An 18,666-nucleotide genomic window follows, 5' to 3' on the forward strand; every position below is an offset into this window, starting at 1 on the left:
TTTATTTTTGTGATATTAGTAAAACTTTAAAGCTATTATGTGAAATGTTTACATTCTTCACTTGTTAGTAAAGCTAAAAAAAAAAAAGTGAATTTAGCACTCAACAGTGAAGTGTATTTTGCATGTCACATTTATAAATGCATGTACAAAATATAAGGTTTTTACGGATTATAGAGATAGAGATCATTTTTGCTAGCAAATACTAGAGAATAGCCAGCAGGGACAATGGAAACAGACAAAAATGGAGAAAAATGACCGGAGAGGCGAGTTGGCATGGATGGAAGTAGATCACACGGGGAAGGAGAATGTGTGACAATAAAAGTACAGGAAGATAACAAAGGAGGAAGAGCATGGATGAAGGCAATGATCCAGAGAGGGGAGAAGGGTGGGCATGAATGGGAATGGAGAAGAAATAATCCAGAGAAGGTAAGATAGCAAGCATGGATAAAAATAGAGAAAAATAATCTGGTCAGATGCACATATCATGTGCGTACTGTTTGATGTAGGGCCTCCTTTTAAACCCCCCAAGGGCATGAAGCTGTCCAATACAAAGAAATAGCACTACATCTTAAAGAAAAGTATTTTGAATAGATTAAATACAAGCTAAAACATTCAACAGGTTTAAAAAGAATGGTAGACAGAAAGTAAGTGAAGGTGCAGTGCCACAAACATCACCTCACCTTTCTTTTGCATAAATACAAAAAGGTCATCAAGGAATTCTTTCCTCTTTGGATCACTGTCGAGTTCATAAAGCTGCAATATTAAAAAAAGATAAAAACATATTAGATAAAATGTGATACATATTCAAATCTCACATACAATGTCTGCAAATTGACATCTTAAAAGCCCAGTACATTAAGTACATTTCAGGTGCATTAAAACAAAAAAATGTGTGCAAAGTCTTAAGTAATTTTTCTTAGAAACCAGCCACAGCCCTAGTGGAAAAGTCTGTTCCTTGCCAGCATGCCATAAAGTACCCATGTTCCTTGAGTGGAAGTTAGGCTCTCTGCAGAGGACCCACACAAGAGTTGCAGTCAGACCTAAGGCTCTAATATCAGAAAGGTCATGACTGAAGAGCTCTGACTTAATCCCCCACATGCGCGCTCCTCCCCTCCCCCACCCCCTCTCTTTCCTGTGACGGTGAAGGTGACAGCTGGGCTTCGCTTAGCAACGTCCTGGGAGTTTTCCAGTCAGGCTTCAAGAGGTACGTAAATAGCCAACACTTCTAGCAAGGACATTCGGTAGCTTTCACACTGCCACAGTGTTCTGGCCTCAGCCTGGGTGCAGAGCAGCGTGCATGTACAGCATTTTTGTGCATTACCCGTGGTTTCCCATAGAGCCCTATTACGCCTCATGTGTTTGGCATGTTTTCTGAAAGTGTACCAGAAGTCCTGCATGCTGCATCTCTGGCTTTCAGAAAACATTCCAAAAATGCAGGACATAAAAAGTCTTTGAGTAACCACAAGTAACCCGTACAAAATCCGCAGGTACACTACACTGTACCCACGATGTGACCAAACCACAGCGCGCCAGTTATTCAACTTCAGGCAAAGCTGCATAGGTTTTTAAAAAATGTTTTCATCTACATAGGCAGATTTTTGGTAAAAGTGAACCCTGCTTTCCATCCGCCCTATAGCAGAAATACTGCTACAGGGCAGCACAGGTGCGCAAAATCACGTGTGTATATAAACGTGATTTTGCACTTCCGGGTAAGGGGCACACGTGAGGCACGTACGCGCTCTACCCGCGCTACCATTTGTGGCCGGTGATTACTCATCGGCGCCCAGTGATTGCCAAGGATCTCCGATGGGGAGAACGGTTTGTAAACAAAACAGTTCTCCCGGTCAGCTCGTGCACACTGCTTTGCATGACTGTGCACAGCACAGCCATCCAAAGCAGTGTGCTTACAGTGAAGCACAAACACACGGCCCCATAGTAAAACACATCCAGCGCAGTGTTAACCCTTTGATCACCCCTCATGTAAACCCCTTCCTGCCCAGTGCCATTAGTACAGTGTCAGTGGTTTTTTTTTTTTTTTTTTAGCACGGATCACTGTATTGGTGTAACTTGGGATGTCAGTGAAACCAAGTCAGCTCCCCCCAGTGTCAGAATGCCTGCCGCAGTCCTGCAATAAGTCGCTGATCGCCGCCATTACTAGTAAGAAAAATCTTTTTTTTTAAAATAAAATTCCAGTATCTATACCGCCATTTGTAAACCCTATAACTTGCACCTAAACCAATTCATTTACATGTATTGGGATTTTTTTAAGCAAATACATGTAGCAGAATACATTTTGGCCTAAATTAGATTTTTATTTATTTTTTTTACTGGACCTGTTTAATAGCAAATAGTCAAAAAGCATTGCATGACCGCACAATTGTCAGTTAAAGTAATGCAGCGCTGTAATACAAAAAATGGCCTGGTCAGGAGGGGGTGGGGGTTAAATCCTCAGAAGGGCAAGTGGTTAAGTAACTATTACTAGATATACAGTAAAGCTCTAATAAATTTACTTTAATGTGGTTGAAGACTTTTTTTTCTTTTTTCTCTTTAAAATAGCAGCCAAAATGTAAGATGCTCTGTATGCATCTCCTGTCAAAATCTCTTCCTCTGCCGACTTACCAATCGTTTAGAAATTGTACATTTGACAGCTGCGCACGCACAGCTCATTTTAAAGAATACCAGAAGAAGAGGGAGGGGAAAATGCAGTCATCACTCTCCTGTGGGACAGACGTTTAAAAGGTAGGTGTGCACAATGTGCAAATATGCTGTGCATAATTGGACATTATGACAAAAAGCTGAAAGCACCAAAAGTAAATTTCTGCTTTAGGGGCTAGTGTACAACATCTTTGCCTTAGTTTCTGAAGATCAGAGTGCTGTTAATATGCACATTAGCTTAACTGAATCAGATATCGAACATTTGAACTTCCAAAATGTGTTTCTTTTTCACCTATGTGATTTGATGTGTTTGACTTGATCATTAGAAGTCAGACAATTTTAATGTTCCTGTTTTAGAACTCATGATAAATGTAAATGTTACGGTTTATGTCTGGTCAACATTAAAAGGGGATATTTGTACTTACAATAAAATCTATTTCTTGGAGCTATTGAGGGACACAGGAATTCAGACACACTTGGGTTATACTGCAGCCTACATGAAAACTGGACACTGGCAAAGAACTGTGAGCCAGTCCTGTATAACTCATCCGGCTCCAAGCAAGCCTCAGTTTTGTGGCAGAGCAGTAACAAGGGCATGATTATAAACACGAAAGGGTGGGACCAAAGTCCCTTAAAGTGTTGCTAAACCCACAACAGTAAAATTAGTCTGTATATATGCAATAAAGCATGCTTGTTATATTCACTGTGGAACCGAACAGATTAATCCTCCACATTGTGTAAAGAGGATGTTTTATCCGGTCTTCTCTGATCCTCCCCTTATGCCAGTGTCTCCTAAATATCTCCTTATAGAACAGAGGCTTGGGGGGGGGGGGGGTTGGGGGCAAGATGCACATGCTCAGTTTGGTGTGTATTGCTAGTTTTGTTTCTATTTTCTTGGGAGAGTGCATGTGATCAGTAAAACTCCTTCTACAAGCGTTAACCAGTGCTCTGCTGGACACGGATAGAAGTCACAAGACTGATCTAATGGCTGTTAAGAAAAGGTATTTAGCAGTTTATATTTACTAAAGTAATTGCATTTCCATGTACTGTGGGAGACCATATATAGTGAATGCAGCACCCTGGGTTTATTAACACTATAATCAACTCCAAGAAATGGATTTTACGCCAAGTACAAAAATCCCATTTTATTTCTTGTTCACCGAGGGACAAGAATCCAGATACAGTCAAGATGTCTAAAAGCAATCCAACTGAGAGATGGGCAACAGCAAGAAACCACTAACAGGCCTTTGGAAAAACAATAGAACAGGGAACTGACTGCATCTCAAAGAGCTGACAGGAGAACCTTTTTTTTTTAAAGCTGGCATTAGAGGAGGCCTGGTAGAGAAGTCCAGGTAGCAGCTCTGAAAATAGGAAAAACTGCTTCTTGGGCTTTTTGGAATCAATCCACTCTCACAGGTCCAGTAGAGTGTGCCTTGACCAGAAATGGTTTGTCTGAACTATAGAGAAATGGTGAAACAAGAAGCTGGCTCTAGTATGAGGACTGTTAGGTTTGAAAAAGTCAGTCTAATAGGATCAGTGGCTGCAATGTAAACTTGTGCAGCACAAGCTATATCCAGGCAATTAAGGAAGATCTTCTGATGATCTGGAGCTAGAGAGAAGAACGATGTCGTGGTTGAGGTGAAAAGTTGAAAATTACCACAGGAAGAGCCTCAACACCACCTTGTCCCTGTGTAAGATGAAAAATGGTTCATAACAGGATAAGGTTGCCAGCTCAGAGATTTATCTCGCAAAGATAATACAATCAGAAATGCCACTTTGTGATTGTGAGTGGAAAAGAGAATACAGAGAAGCAATGTTTAAAGTACTGAGAAAACTAAATTCAGATCCCAATGAGTAGGCTGGGGTGCCACAAAATGGACACGATGTACAAAGGTCTTGATAAAAGAGTGTGAATCCAGCAGTCTGTGTATCAAGATCATATGCACGGTGGTCTGACCATTAATGGCACTGAGAGCCAAATGCTCAACTGGACCCATCTGCATAAAAAAAAAAAAAAAAAAAAAAAGCGACCAGGGTTTGTCCCATAGAGAACTATTCTGGATGAATGTTACTTGCCTTGCAAATAGTCTAGCACAGTATGCTTTTACTGTACAGTTAGAGACCTTGCAGGAAATATAATTCACCGATTCAAAGATGCTGCTGTCCATCAGAAGCTGGAATTCAACAAACATGCCATTAAAGCCATTAACCATGAAGCAGGCTGGTAAGACAGAAGATAAAGTTGATCTGAAAGCTTCTGCCAGGAGTCTGATCAGGTCAGAATACCACATCCATCTGGGTCATACCAGACCTGAGGATCTCCAGAATGCTCTCCATCTTGATCCTGCAATGCAGTTGGGGAAATTTTTAGAGAAGGAAAGATGTAGATTAGGTTGTACTGATCCCCACAGAGACACCAGAGAATGCCTGGACCTGGAGACAAACCTGTCCAGTTTCTTGTTTAACCCAAAAGCCAGGAGGACAACATGAGGTATCCCCCCTACCTGTGACACAGGTCCTAGAACACCTATGGATGTAGGGATCACTATGCTAGTTCTAGGTGATACCAGCTGAGAAAGTCTGCTTGGCAGTCGTGCCAAAACTTCTAGTTCCTTTCTGATTGATGTCCGACTGAATCCAGATCAGATAAGAATATGCTCCAGTTCGGATGTCCATCATTGCAGGGACAGCCAGATGGCCCTAAAGTTACAGAATGTTGATCAAAGTTCCCTTTATGGTTGGCATCCTTCATGAAAATTTTCCCAGAGATTAGAAGGAAAGATTTCCATACGTAATTCCCTGAAAGTCACTCACACCTAATGCTGCTCTTCCTATTTTCAGCAACGGCACCATTTGTTTGTACATCTCAACTGCTGCCGTTTTTGTAAAATTCTCATGAAAATAAATAAAATTTATGTAAAAAGAGAAAGAACTATAGCCAATCCAGAACCGGATCCTTGATCTTCAAACGCTCTATAAAGTAAAGGATGAACTATCATACTGATCAGATCCCTTCTGATGGCCTTAGCCCGGTCAGGTAGAATTTGGTAGACTAAGAACATGGCCAAGACAGGTTACAGTACAAGCCCTGTCAGAAAGAGTTCTGCATCTTCCATGGAATGATTAAATCTTTGTTAAGACAGGATACTGCGGGATCCACAAAGGGAGCAGTCCACTTTTTTTTTCTTACAAAGTCCATTTCAAAAGAGTACAAGGTGGAGTATGACAGGGTTTTTCCAGTCACCATAAAGGAAAACTGAACAGCAGGTGCACCAGAAAGGACTTGGGGACCTAAGGAGCCTAAACCGTAGGCAGCACAGGTGGAACCTACAGCTTGATCTACGAGCCTTAAGGTGTTATTTACCATTCCAACAATAACTTTGAGAATCTCTGAATTTGAGTGTATTGGAAAAGGTCTGACACTTCAGGTATAAGGTCATTAAGGACTCCATTCACTTTAAAAAGTGAGTAATACTGTTTACAGTGTTCGGACAATATAATGCTCTGCAAACACTACACTGCCATAACTCTATAGTACAAACTTTACTTTTATACTTGACGTTGACAGGAGAGCCAGCGTGTGAAAAGGGAACATAATTTCAGTAGAGGTCCAATGTAAATCACTGTAGGATATAGATGATCTTGCTAATAATTTTAACTGTGAACAAGTGAATAATACCTTTGCAAAATCCCTTGAGGTTTCCCTGGAACGCCCATCCACATCTTCACCCCAGGAAGTGTTCTCCTTTTGAAAATGAAAAAAGTGAACACAGAACTTAGTAAACAGGCAAATGGTAAGAATACAGTACTAAAAGAAGCTATGCATAAGAAAAATGACAGTTTACAGGACAGACAATCTCTACTAATTCAAACCACTTTGTCAAGACAAAACAGCAATAAATTATAAAACCAAGATCTATGACTGAAAAAAAATTTGATCAGAAATGCACAAATAGCCATGGGATGGGGTTTAGGCTCGGTTCACACTAATGCGACCTGAAAGTCGTGCAACTTGATGCATGACTTTCATGCCATGCCTTTGCCTAGGTAATCTTCCTGTAATGTCACATCCAAATCACATCAGCATAGTTGAGGATCCGATTTGGAGGCAGCTTCCATTAAAGTTGATGGGCACAAGTCAGATAGAAGTCGCCTTGAAGTAGTACAGGAGCCTTTTCTAAAGTTAGAGCGACTTCAGTAGTGCCAATTAAGACAGCTCCCATTGATTAACGTGGGATTTCACATGTCATGCGACTTGGTGTCTCAAGTTGGATCCCACATCACGGCAGTGTGAACCAAGCCTTAGAGCTTAAAAAAAAAACACAAAAAAAAACAAAAAACACAAACAAAACAAAAAAACAATGAAAGAAGTGTATGATTGCTTTACTAATCCTATGTACTACATTCTATTCAGCTAATGTCAGCTGTAAAAAGGGTGTCATTTAGCACTTGAATTGTTAGTTTTCAAAGCAACTCAAGGCAATTAGAATTCCAAAAAGCCAACTAGTGTATTGGTATTTGTTTATCCCATAAGTTACATCTGGACAAGTTCATGTTTGGAGAAAACCAAATAATGCCTTCAACGCAGGGTGTACGCAGACAACTGCTAATGCGGGTATTGACAATACAGGCTTCTCATTAAGGTCATAAAATTGCTTTGATTGATCAGATGATAGGCCAGTCTAGGAAGCAGGTGCAAACATATTCCAGGATGATAATGACCCTCAGACACTAAGCCCTGGTTCACATCGAATACAACTTTGAAATTGTGCGACTTCACTTGAAGTCATGCGATTTCAAAGTTGCATGTCAGTGCGACGTCAGGTGCAACTTGTAAGACCATCTGACTTCATGCACAGATGTCAATGCAAGTCGCACCAGGAAAAAAAAAAAATTTGGCAAAAAGTAGTTCAGAACTACTTCTCCAATCGGTGCAACTCTGACGAAGTCGAAGTCACACCAATTAGAACGGTTCCATTTTTAATTATAGGGTGCAACTTGTCATGCGATTTGAACTGTCAAATCACATAAGTCGCATTCGTGTAAACAGGGGCTACCCCAAGAGCAGAATCACAGACAGAAAAGTAAAGACAAACACCTTCCATAGCCTTTCCACACAGTGGATCTAAAACATCGTTAAGCCCCAGTTCACACTGCTATGACTTGGAACACAAAGTCCCATGACAAGTCAAAACTGTTTCAAAGGGTGCAACTTCATTGATACGACTCAAGTTGCAGCAACAAAACAGTTCTTGCACTATTTTTCTGTGACTTTGGCACGACTTGAGCGCCATAGACTGCAATGTCAAATCACAAGTTAGTTGCAAGCAAGTTATACGACACAACACAAGGAAATCGCAAGCAAGTTGCACAATTATGTGGTCTCAGCAGTGTGAACTGAGCCTACAGATTTAGGAGTAATTCTGGAGTGTAATGTAAATACAAAAAAAAAAAAAGATTTTTACTTCATCCCACAATGAACTGTATAAAGGTCTAAAGCAAAAAACAGTGTATCTGTTTATTACAACCTCAATGCCACAAAAGTTAAGACACTGTAAAATATACATAAAAATGGAATTCGATAATTTGCAAACCTCAAACCCATATTATATTCACAAAAGAAAAATAGAAAACATATCAAATGTTTAAACTGAGAAAATGTACAATTTTAATAAGAAAATAGTCATTTTGAATCTGATGGCAGCAACAAGTCTAAAAAAATAAAGTTGGGACAGGGCAACAAAAAGCTAGCAAAGTAAATGGTACTGACGAGGAAGAGCTGGAAGAACATTTTGTACTAATTATTGTTATTGGCAACAGGTCAGTAACATGATTGGGTATAAAAAGAGTATCTTGGAGACTAAGAGTTTAAGAAGTAAAGGTGGACAGAGGTTCACCATTGTGTGCAAAGCTATATCTAAAAATTGTTGAACAATTTCAGTATAAAGTCCTGCAATGAAAAATTGCAAAGACTTTAAATATATCACATCAGCAAACATGTTTGAGGCAGCACAATTTTACAAAGTGTCCAGAAATTCCCTGCGTTTCTCATGGGTAGGGCAGCTCATTGAAATGCGGTGTGTGTGTGTACACCAAGCCTAAGGCTTAAAACAAAAGAACATGTCCATCCTAAGGACAGTCATCACAAGGTGCCCATTACTAGCTAGGCAGTCAGAAAAGCTTTCCTCTGATCCCAATTTTGATTTGTTCCAAGGTAATGGCTTCTCTGATTTTGTCACTAAGAATCCACTCAACCAATGTGAGTCTTAGTTACCAATAATGACACCTAAATTGAAGAGTGTCTAGTTTTTGGCCAGAGTATAGCCCTGAATTCAGGGAAGGCCTTCCCTTTCCAACATTGGGAGGAAAAAAAAATAATTCACTGAGAGCAGGCTCTCCCCCCTCCCAAATATCCCGTGATTCCCCCCACTTTTGTAAAAGCAATATACTAGCCACTGGATCACGACATCCGCCACCTTCTGCTGGCTGTCCCAATCCATCAGAACACCTGATGGACCAGCCATCACCTCCACTGTAAAAAGTTAAATTTACGCCTTTTTTTGCCATTGCATGGGCATACGCAATTTTAAAGCATGACATGTCTGGCATTAATTACTCAGATTACTCAGCATCACATCATCTTTTATATTTTACCAAAAATTGGGCTATGTATTGTGTTTTTTTTTTTTTTTTTGCAAAAAAAAAAAAAAAGTGTATTTTTTCCCTAAAAAAATTGCATTTAAAAAACCACTGTGCAAATACCGTGTGACATAAAAAATTGCAACACCCGACAATTTATTTTCTAGGGCCTCGGATAGATATATATATATATATATTTTTTATTTTTTTAAATTTATATTTATTTTTTTTATTAAAATTTTTTTGGGTGTTCTAAAATTTTATAGCAAAAATAAAAAAAACGAAGTCATAAAAACGCCCCTTTCATTTTTAAAAGCCCCAGACATTCCTAAAATCACCTCAGCCTGATAAAAAACAAAACATCAACCCTTCATATTTTCCATCTTGGCTTTTTTTTTTTTTTTTTTAAATCAGGAGAAGTAGATTGTCAAGAGGGTCAACATGACTGAGACCCCAATTTAGCCCATGGACAAGTAGTTTTTAAAAAAATTTCCACACCCCTGTGGTAGGTTCATTGGCTCTAGTATATGTATAAATGTAAGTTTGGAACCTTAAATTGTATGCTTCTTTAGAGTTAGGGACTGATGTGAATGTACAATATATATGTAAAGTGCTGTGTAAATTGACGGCGCTATACAAGTACCTGTAATAATAATAATGCATTATGTTGCATGTACAAATTTGGCAATATTGGCGAGTGAGTTTAGAATAGGACCTTTTCATACCAATGCACTGAAGTGCACTGCGAAATGTCCTACGTTTTGATGCAGTCTGACTCTCAAAGTGGTTATAAAACACGTCAATACAAAAAACACATGGCACATAAAACAGTTGCACTTTGTTGTGACCTTATCCTTAAAGTGGAACTATAGGCAAACTTTTTTTCATTTTGGATAGAGTTAGAGAGGGTTATAATTCGGGTTTTTTTTTGCTATCTGTGCCCCATTAGGGAAATTTACCTTCACTTCCTGTCCTATAGTTAAAACAGGAATTTAGAGGAAATCCATGCAAATTAAGGAAAACCCTTGGGGCACCCCAGGTCTCCAGAACTAGTGTCCCCATTGAAAAATTTCCTCTATGTTACGGAAGATGCCAGAACAACAAAACGCCTCGTCAGGGTGGTCTGAATAGGAAGAGATGTTATCCCGCTGATGCAAACTGTGGTCACAGATATTTCTGTGAGAATAGCATCACTCATGCTGTGTTTTTTTGGAACACAGCATATTTACTACTATGTGCGATTTGCAATTAAGTACTATTATACTGGTGCAATATAATTTAAATTGAGGACTTTACACTTTGCAAGTTTTTCTTTTGACTGTATTTGGACTTGAGTGGAGTCTGTAGGAGGTTACATTTGAGATGCTGATCATGGACTCCCTTCCCTTAAAAAGGGGAAAAAAGTGCTATATAACTCATATGTGAAAAGGGTCATGGTCATCTGGTGAGTGTTGTGTGTCAAAGGTGGCAGCCTGTGTTGGGCGTTTGTGTGCATAGAAGAATACAAGGAAGACTTTATGACGCATGAAAACACAATGTGATAAAAATTACAATTGAGAACGGCATGTATTAGGGAGTATCTTCTAATCCATGGGTGTCAAACTGGCGGCCCTCCAGCTGTTTCCAAACTACAAGTCCCATCAGGCATTGCAAGATTGATAGTTACAAGCATGACTCCCAAAGGCAGAGCATGATGGGACTTGCAGTTTCGCAACAGTTTGAGGGCCGCCAGTTTGACACCCCTGCTCTAGTCCATTGCCTCTGTGTCTAAGGACACATCCAAGATATACGGTTCACAACCCCGGAAGCCAAGAGGACAGTACCCAGAAACATATTTGGAAATCCAGAAAGGAGTCCGGGATCAACACATTCAAACCTTATACAACTATTCCAAAGCTAAAATATTTCCAGAGCTAGTAGCCATAAAACAAATAACTTTCCAATCTTCCTCAGAGATAATGGCATCCAACTCCTCTTCCCAGCAAAGCATGTATTTTACCTTATGACTTATTTTAGGAGGCATGAGTGGGATGAGGCTGGGGGAGTGAGGGTTAGTACAGCATTTGCTTTCTAAACATGTGAGAACTGACAGTGTTGTTCCATGCGACAGAAGAAAGCTGACAAAATGCCACAATTTATATACAACAAAAATTCCAGTGAGGGCACCTCCATTTCCTATAAAAATCAAATGATATGATGCTGACGATAGAATGGACATCAGTAAAACCTTTATGGATCCATCACTGAAAAACCGACCTGAACAACCTTAGACCCATCTCCCTGCTGCCATTTACATCCAAACTCCTTGAGCGCTTGGTCTATAATCGCCTGAGTTCCCACCTCACTGACAACAACCTCCTTGATCCCCTACAGTCTTGGCTTCCGCCCCCTAAACTGCCCTACTCAAACTTTCCAACGACCTGCTAACCGCCAAAGCTAATGGCCACTATTCAGTGCTCCTACTCCTCGACCTCTCTGCGGCTTTCGACACGGTTCACCACCCCCTCCTCCTCAAAAAACTACATTCTCTTGGCCTCAGAGACTCCGCCCTCTCCTGGCTCTCTTTCTATCTATCACAGAGCTCCTTCAGCGTTACCTATAACACCACCATCTCCTCTTCACTCCCCCTCTCTGTCGAGGTCCCTCAAGGCTCTGTCCTCGGGCCCCTTCTCTTCTCCATCTACACCTCTTCCCTTAGCCAATTGATACACTCTCACGGCTTCAACTACCATCTCTACGCCGACAACACACAAATCTATCTCTCTACCCCTCACCTCACCCCTTCAGTTTCCACCCGTATCACAAGCCTACTGAGCGACATATCGGATTGGATGTCACTCCACTTCCTCAAACTAAATCTCTCCAAAACTGAGCTCCTAGTTTTCCCCCCAGCCCGTGCCCCCCCCCCCCCCCCAACTTTTCCATCAAGACCAACAACTCCATCAGTCCCTCCTCTCTAGCCAGAGTACTAGGTGTCATCCTAGACTCCAATCTGTCCGTCCATTCAGAAATATAAAAGTTTTGTGAGAAATGCCATCTAAATGTTCAGTCTCCTCAACCAAGAAATTTGATACTGCGTCCATTATTGCAAAAAAGAATACCATATTTTTTGCTCCATAAGACGCACCTAGATTTTAGAGGAGGAAAACAAGAAAAAAAATATTCTGAAGCAATAGACTGCGGACCTAGTACAGGAGATGACCAGAGACTGCGGACCTAGTACAGGAGATGACCAGAGACTGCGGACCTAGTACAGGAGATGACCAGAGACTGCGGACCTAGTACAGGAGATGACCAGAGACTGCGGACCTAGTACAGGAGATGACCAGAGACTGCGGACCTAGTACAGGAGATGACCAGAGACTGCGGACCTAGTACAGGAGATGACCAGAGACTGCGGACCTAGTACAGGAGATGACCAGAGACTGCGGACCTAGTACAGGAGATGACCAGAGACTGCGGACCTAGTACAGGAGATGACCAGAGACTGCGGACCTAGTACAGGAGATGACCAGAGACTGCGGACCTAGTACAGGAGATGACCAGAGACTGCGGACCTAGTACAGGAGATGACCAGAGACTGCGGACCTAGTACAGGAGATGACCAGAGACTGCGGACCTAGTACAGGAGATGACCAGAGACTGCGGACCTAGTACAGGAGATGACCAGAGACTGCGGACCTAGTACAGGAGATGACCAGAGACTGCGGACCTAGTACAGGAGATGACCAGAGACTGCGGACCTAGTACAGGAGATGACCAGAGACTGCGGACCTACTACAGGAGATGACCAGAGACTGCGGACCTACTACAGGAGATGACCAGAGACTGCGGACCTACTACAGGAGATGACCAGAGACTGCAGACCTACTACAGGAGATGACCAGAGACTGCAGACCTACTACAGGAGATGACCAGAGACTGCAGACCTACTACAGGAGATGACCAGAGACTGCAGACCTACTACAGGAGATGACCAGAGACTGCAGACCTACTACAGGAGATGACCAGAGACTGCAGACCTACTACAGGAGATGACCAGAGACTGCAGACCTACTACAGGAGATGACCAGAGACTGCAGACCTACTACAGGAGATGACCAGAGACTGCAGACCTACTACAGGAGATGACCAGAGACTGCAGACCTACTACAGGAGATGACCAGAGACTGCAGACCTACTACAGGAGATGACCAGAGACTGCAGACCTACTACAGGAGATGACCAGAGACTGCAGACCTACTACAGGAGATGACCAGAGACTGCAGACCTACTACAGGAGATGACCAGAGACTGCAGACCTACTACAGGAGATGACCAGAGACTGCAGACCTACTACAGGAGATGACCAGAGACTGCAGACCTACTACAGGAGATGACCAGAGACTGCAGACCTACTACAGGAGATGACCAGAGACTGCAGACCTACTACAGGAGATGACCAGAGACTGCAGACCTACTACAGGAGATGACCAGAGACTGCAGACCTACTACAGGAGATGACCAGAGACTGCGGACCTACTACAGGAGATGACCAGAGACTGCGGACCTACTACAGGAGATGACCAGAGACTGCGGACCTACTACAGGAGATGACCAGAGACTGCGGACCTACTACAGGAGATGACCAGAGACTGCGGACCTACTACAGGAGATGACCAGAGACTGCGGACCTACTACAGGAGATGACCAGAGACTGCGGACCTACTACAGGAGATGACCAGAGACTGCGGACCTACTACAGGAGATGACCAGAGACTGCGGACCTACTACAGGAGATGACCAGAGACTGCAGACCTACTACAGGAGATGACCAGAGACTGCAGACCTACTACAGGAGATGACCAGAGACTGCGGACCTACTACAGGAGATGACCAGAGACTGCGGACCTACTACAGGAGATGACCAGAGACTGCGGACCTACTACAGGAGATGACCAGAGACTGCGGACCTACTACAGGAGATGACCAGAGACTGCGGACCTACTACAGGAGATGACCAGAGACTGCGGACCTACTACAGGAGATGACCAGAGACTGCAGACCTACTACGGGAGATGACCAGAGACTGCAGACCTACCACAGGAGATGACCAGAGACTGCAGACCTACTACAGGAGATGACCAGAGACTGCAGACCTACTACAGGAGATGACCAGAGACTGCAGACCTTTGGGGAGCAGGGGGGTACCCGAATTTGACAGGTACCCGCTCCCACTTCCGCGGAGTTATCCTCCCCATAGTCTTGTTGGACACGTGACAGGACCCAGAAGATTACAGGTGGCCATTCACAAAGCGCTTCTCGCACATGCGCAGGGGGCACCCGGCTATGAAGCCGCAAGCTGTCACAGCCGGGTGCTCACACTGAAGATGCCGGCGCCGGGGTGAGCAGACGGCCAGTGATAGCAGGACACCGCTGGACCGAGGAGCAGCTTCTTCTGCACGGTAGAGCTGAGCGGCTGGCCCGGTATTCTAACACGCCGGCGGCGGGAATACCGGTCTGGCCACTCCATAAGACGCATAGACATTTTCCCCATTTTTTGGGGGGAAAAAGTGAGTCTTGTGGAGCAAAAAATACGGTAAATTTTTTAAATTTCTTTTATTGGTTGAACTAGATGGACTAGTGTCTTTTTTTTCACCTAAAGCCTAGTACACACTGGCCAAATGTTGGGAGGCATTGGCTGGTTCAATAGAAACCAGCAGACATTCGGCCCCTGTGCATGACGGCCGGCTTCTCTCAAAGGGGCATGACCAAAAAAGGTATGCTAATCCTTTCCCATCAGCGCTCTCGGCCAATGGTTGAAAGAGCTGACTGGTGTGTTCTGGCGGGGGGGGGGTGTTCCCCATCAGAACACAATAGCACAGCTGGGGAGATCACTGTACTAAAATTGAAAAGTTAGTACAGCAGCTCCTCCTGAGCTGTCACTTCTTTATTTTTTTCTGTTCATCCCGATGGGTTGAACCCAAAAAAAAAAATAAAGCAAAAAAACCCCCAAAAAACTAGTAGTGTGTACCAGGCTTTATTACTACTGTACAAACAGACTTGAAACCGACAGTGACTGCTGCTACTTTAAGGGTTTGGTACAGTTACTTAGGTTAAAAGACATTTTCTTCAAGACCAAGCCCCATGACTAAACTATTCAGAAACACTTCCTTTCCAACTTTTCATTGTTCTAAATTCCTTTCCTGGCAAAAAGGGGAAGCTCCCTTATTGTGGCATACTCTGTGTGGTAAGAAACTTGCTCCCCTTTCTCATCTACTCCCTTGTCACAACCCTTCGAGAGCATGAATCGAATATATACTCAAACAATTCCTTGACAAATGGCCTTGCTCCGACATTCTGACCAGACCTCATATGAACTTGGACAAGCATGGTTCTCCAGGTCTACCAGACCGGAACACTCACTATTGCAGCTTTATCAAATTCAGCTGAAGGAATCCTGTCCAAATCCACCTCCGTTTATGGCAAAATGAGAACAGAAGTTGAATGAGGTTCCTGAGGTTATGGAATGGGACAAAATACTAGCACTCTTTTAAAGTGTCTAGATCATCCCATGCTCAAGATTGTAACTACAGAATTTTATCCATGTGGTATTGTTGCCCCACTGTCCTACACAAAATCGATCCCTCTATCTTAGATAAATGTTGGTGATGTTAACAGGTGCCCAGCACTATGATCCATATTTGGGGTACTTGCCCAAGAATTTTTCTATCCTGGGATAAGGTACTTCAACTGTACGACAGGCTCATTGAAGACAATTTCCCTAATGAACTCCACATTACAGTGTTATCCATGGTACCAGGCCCCTAAAAACAAGTCAAGAAAAAAAAAAAAAAAGTTTAAAAAATATATTTCCTCAGACCCCTCCCAACTGGTCCCCCATACTCGCTCAGAGCCAGCATCCCTATAGACAGCTTGCCGTGTAGTTGGGTCTCTCCAGGTTTCTTCTTCCCGAGTTGCTCCCCCTCCTGTCCCACCCGAAGCATTGTGCCCTCAATCCTGCATTGCTATTACTATTTCTATTTTACTGGCCCTGTACGGCCTTTACTGTTCTTTCTTCCTTTTGCTTCTCCCTCTTATTTTTTCTTTTTCTGTTTTTTTTTATATGTCCCGTTTTATCGCACATGTGGAGTTCCTGCAAATGCCCTTTGTGCTATATGTGTTATTTATACAATCTATGTTTGAAGCTTGAAGTACATGGGGGCATCCGTGACCTTTCGTCTTGGGATTGGCTAGCCTCATGCAGAGACGTAGCTCCTGCATGGCGGTCAGATCTCTAGGTGATAAGTTTTGTGATGCTTCTCACTGCCCAGACAGTGGGGGGGGGGGGGGGTATGTGGCATGTTATCTGTTATGTACCATGTGCTGGACTTGTGCATGTATTACATTATTGTATACTGGGTCTACTGTTGGACCCTTTTCTAATACTGCCATTTGCTTTCTGTTTCAGTACATCTCACTCTTACTGCTCCTTTACGTCCTGTTTTGAAAATCTTTTATAAAAACAGATGATACAAAAAAAAATAAAAAATACATTTCCTCAAGGCGGCTCCCCTGCTATTGCTAGACATTGACCAAATACGCCGTAGTTAACTGACTGGGCTTGTGAAATGGATAGGATTGAGTCTGTCATGTGAACCGTTTGGTCACAGATCCACTATTCTTCCAGTTTTAAGCCATTCATATCCAATTTGCTCAACCATACTGCCATTCACAGGACCTCTAGATCTGTCAGGGTTAGGTGGTACATTCAGCTCTACTCTGACCTCTCCCCACATCCTGTCCCCCCCCCCCCCCCCTTCAATTTTACGTGTCTAAGCTCTACTTTGAACTTTTGTTATTCTGATGTGTGCTATACCTATTTTTTTCAAAATCTTTATATTTGATGGATGGCGATGTATAATCCAGTTCCTGCATGCTGTTCTATTTGAAAAATACATTTATTTGAGGTACTTGTATAGCACCGCTAATTTACACAGTGCATAAGTGGAGGGTAATTTGCCTGGTATAGTGTGGTAGAAGAGGGTGTTCAATATATCCCCAAATATGGAAGGTGGTCCAAAAGAAAGTAAAGGAATAATGTAAACACCATAGCGTGGAACATATCCATGGCCACAGATTTAAAGGGCATACCCCTACGCTATTAATATATACTGTGAAAAGGTGCATGTGTCAAATTGAAGAAATAAATATACACAGTGATCTGCTGCCAACACCTATTTGTGTTCCCACAAAAGCAAAATCAAATAGCATAAAATGATGGTGTTGCACTGCTAAAAATAAATAAAAATTATAAAAAGTACAAATTAAATTATAAAAGACCCAACTAGTATGCATTGTGTTGTGTTTACATTTGTGTACAATTGGATTAAAAAACCTCTATCACTCTGACCACATGCTCATGCTAACAAAATATTGCAATGCAAAACAATACATAAGCATATGAGAAACAGTTCATAAATTTCATGCGATAGTCCTCCAGAAATATTCAAATACATCTTCAATGTGTAATCTTGCCGTGATTATTCCCCACACCTATATGCATTGGCCTCTTTATTAAGTACATCTGTTCAATTGCTTGGTAACACAAATTGCTAATCAGCCAATCACATGGCAGCAACTCCATGCATTTAGTCATCTAGACGTGGTGAAGACAGCTTGCTGAAGTTCAAACCGAGCATCAGATTGAGGCAGAAAGAGGATTTAAGTGACTTCAAATGTGCATTGGCTGTTGGTGTCAGACGGGCTGGTCTGAATATTTAAAAAACTGCTAATCTACTGGAATTTTCACGCACAACCATCTCTTGGGTTTGCAGAGAAGGGTCCGAAAAAGAGAAAATATCCAGTGAGCGGCAGTTGTGTGGACAAAAATGCCTTGCTGATGTAAGAGAATGGGCAGACTGGTTTGAGATTATAGAAAGGCAACAGTAACTCAAATAATCACTTGCTACAACCACGTTAAGCAGACTAACATCTCTGAATTCACATGTCAAACCTTGAAGCAGATGGGCTACAGCAGCAGAATACCACACAGAGTACCACTCTTGTCAGCTAAGAACAGGAAACCGGCTACATTTCGCACAGGCTCACCAAAATTGGACAATAGAAGATCGGAAAAATGTTGCCTTGTTGGAGTCGTCTCGATTTCAGCTGCAACACTCAGATGGTAGAGTCAGAATTTGGCGTAAACAACATGAAAACATGGACCCATCAGGGTCAGGTTGGTAATGGTGCAATGGTGTGGGAGATATTTTCTTGGCACACTTTGGACCCCTTAGTACCAATTGAGCATCGTTTAAACACCACAGCCTACATAAGTATTGTTGCTAACCATGTCCATCCCTTTATGACTACAGTGTACCCATCTTCTGG

At 42.4% G+C, this 18,666-nt stretch overlaps 1 protein-coding gene across 1 annotated transcript in view; it reads right to left on the bottom strand.

The window, feature by feature from the left end:
- Positions 1 to 18,666, bottom strand: part of ARID3B (AT-rich interaction domain 3B) — an 85,154-nt gene that overhangs the window by 39,669 nt on the left and 26,819 nt on the right. Inside the window, exons 3-4 of the mRNA XM_089663947.1 lie at positions 6,335 to 6,400; positions 681 to 753 (exon numbers count right to left, since the gene is read on the bottom strand). Coding sequence (XP_089520073.1) covers positions 681 to 753; positions 6,335 to 6,400 — 139 coding nt within the window. The remainder of the gene's footprint in view (positions 1 to 680; positions 754 to 6,334; positions 6,401 to 18,666) is intronic.

Source organism: Staurois parvus, unplaced genomic scaffold (genome assembly GCF_062004578.1).
Source record: "Staurois parvus isolate SC_StPar_1 unplaced genomic scaffold, SC_StPar_1.0 ptg001805l, whole genome shotgun sequence".
Taxonomy (NCBI): Eukaryota; Metazoa; Chordata; class Amphibia; order Anura; family Ranidae; genus Staurois; species Staurois parvus.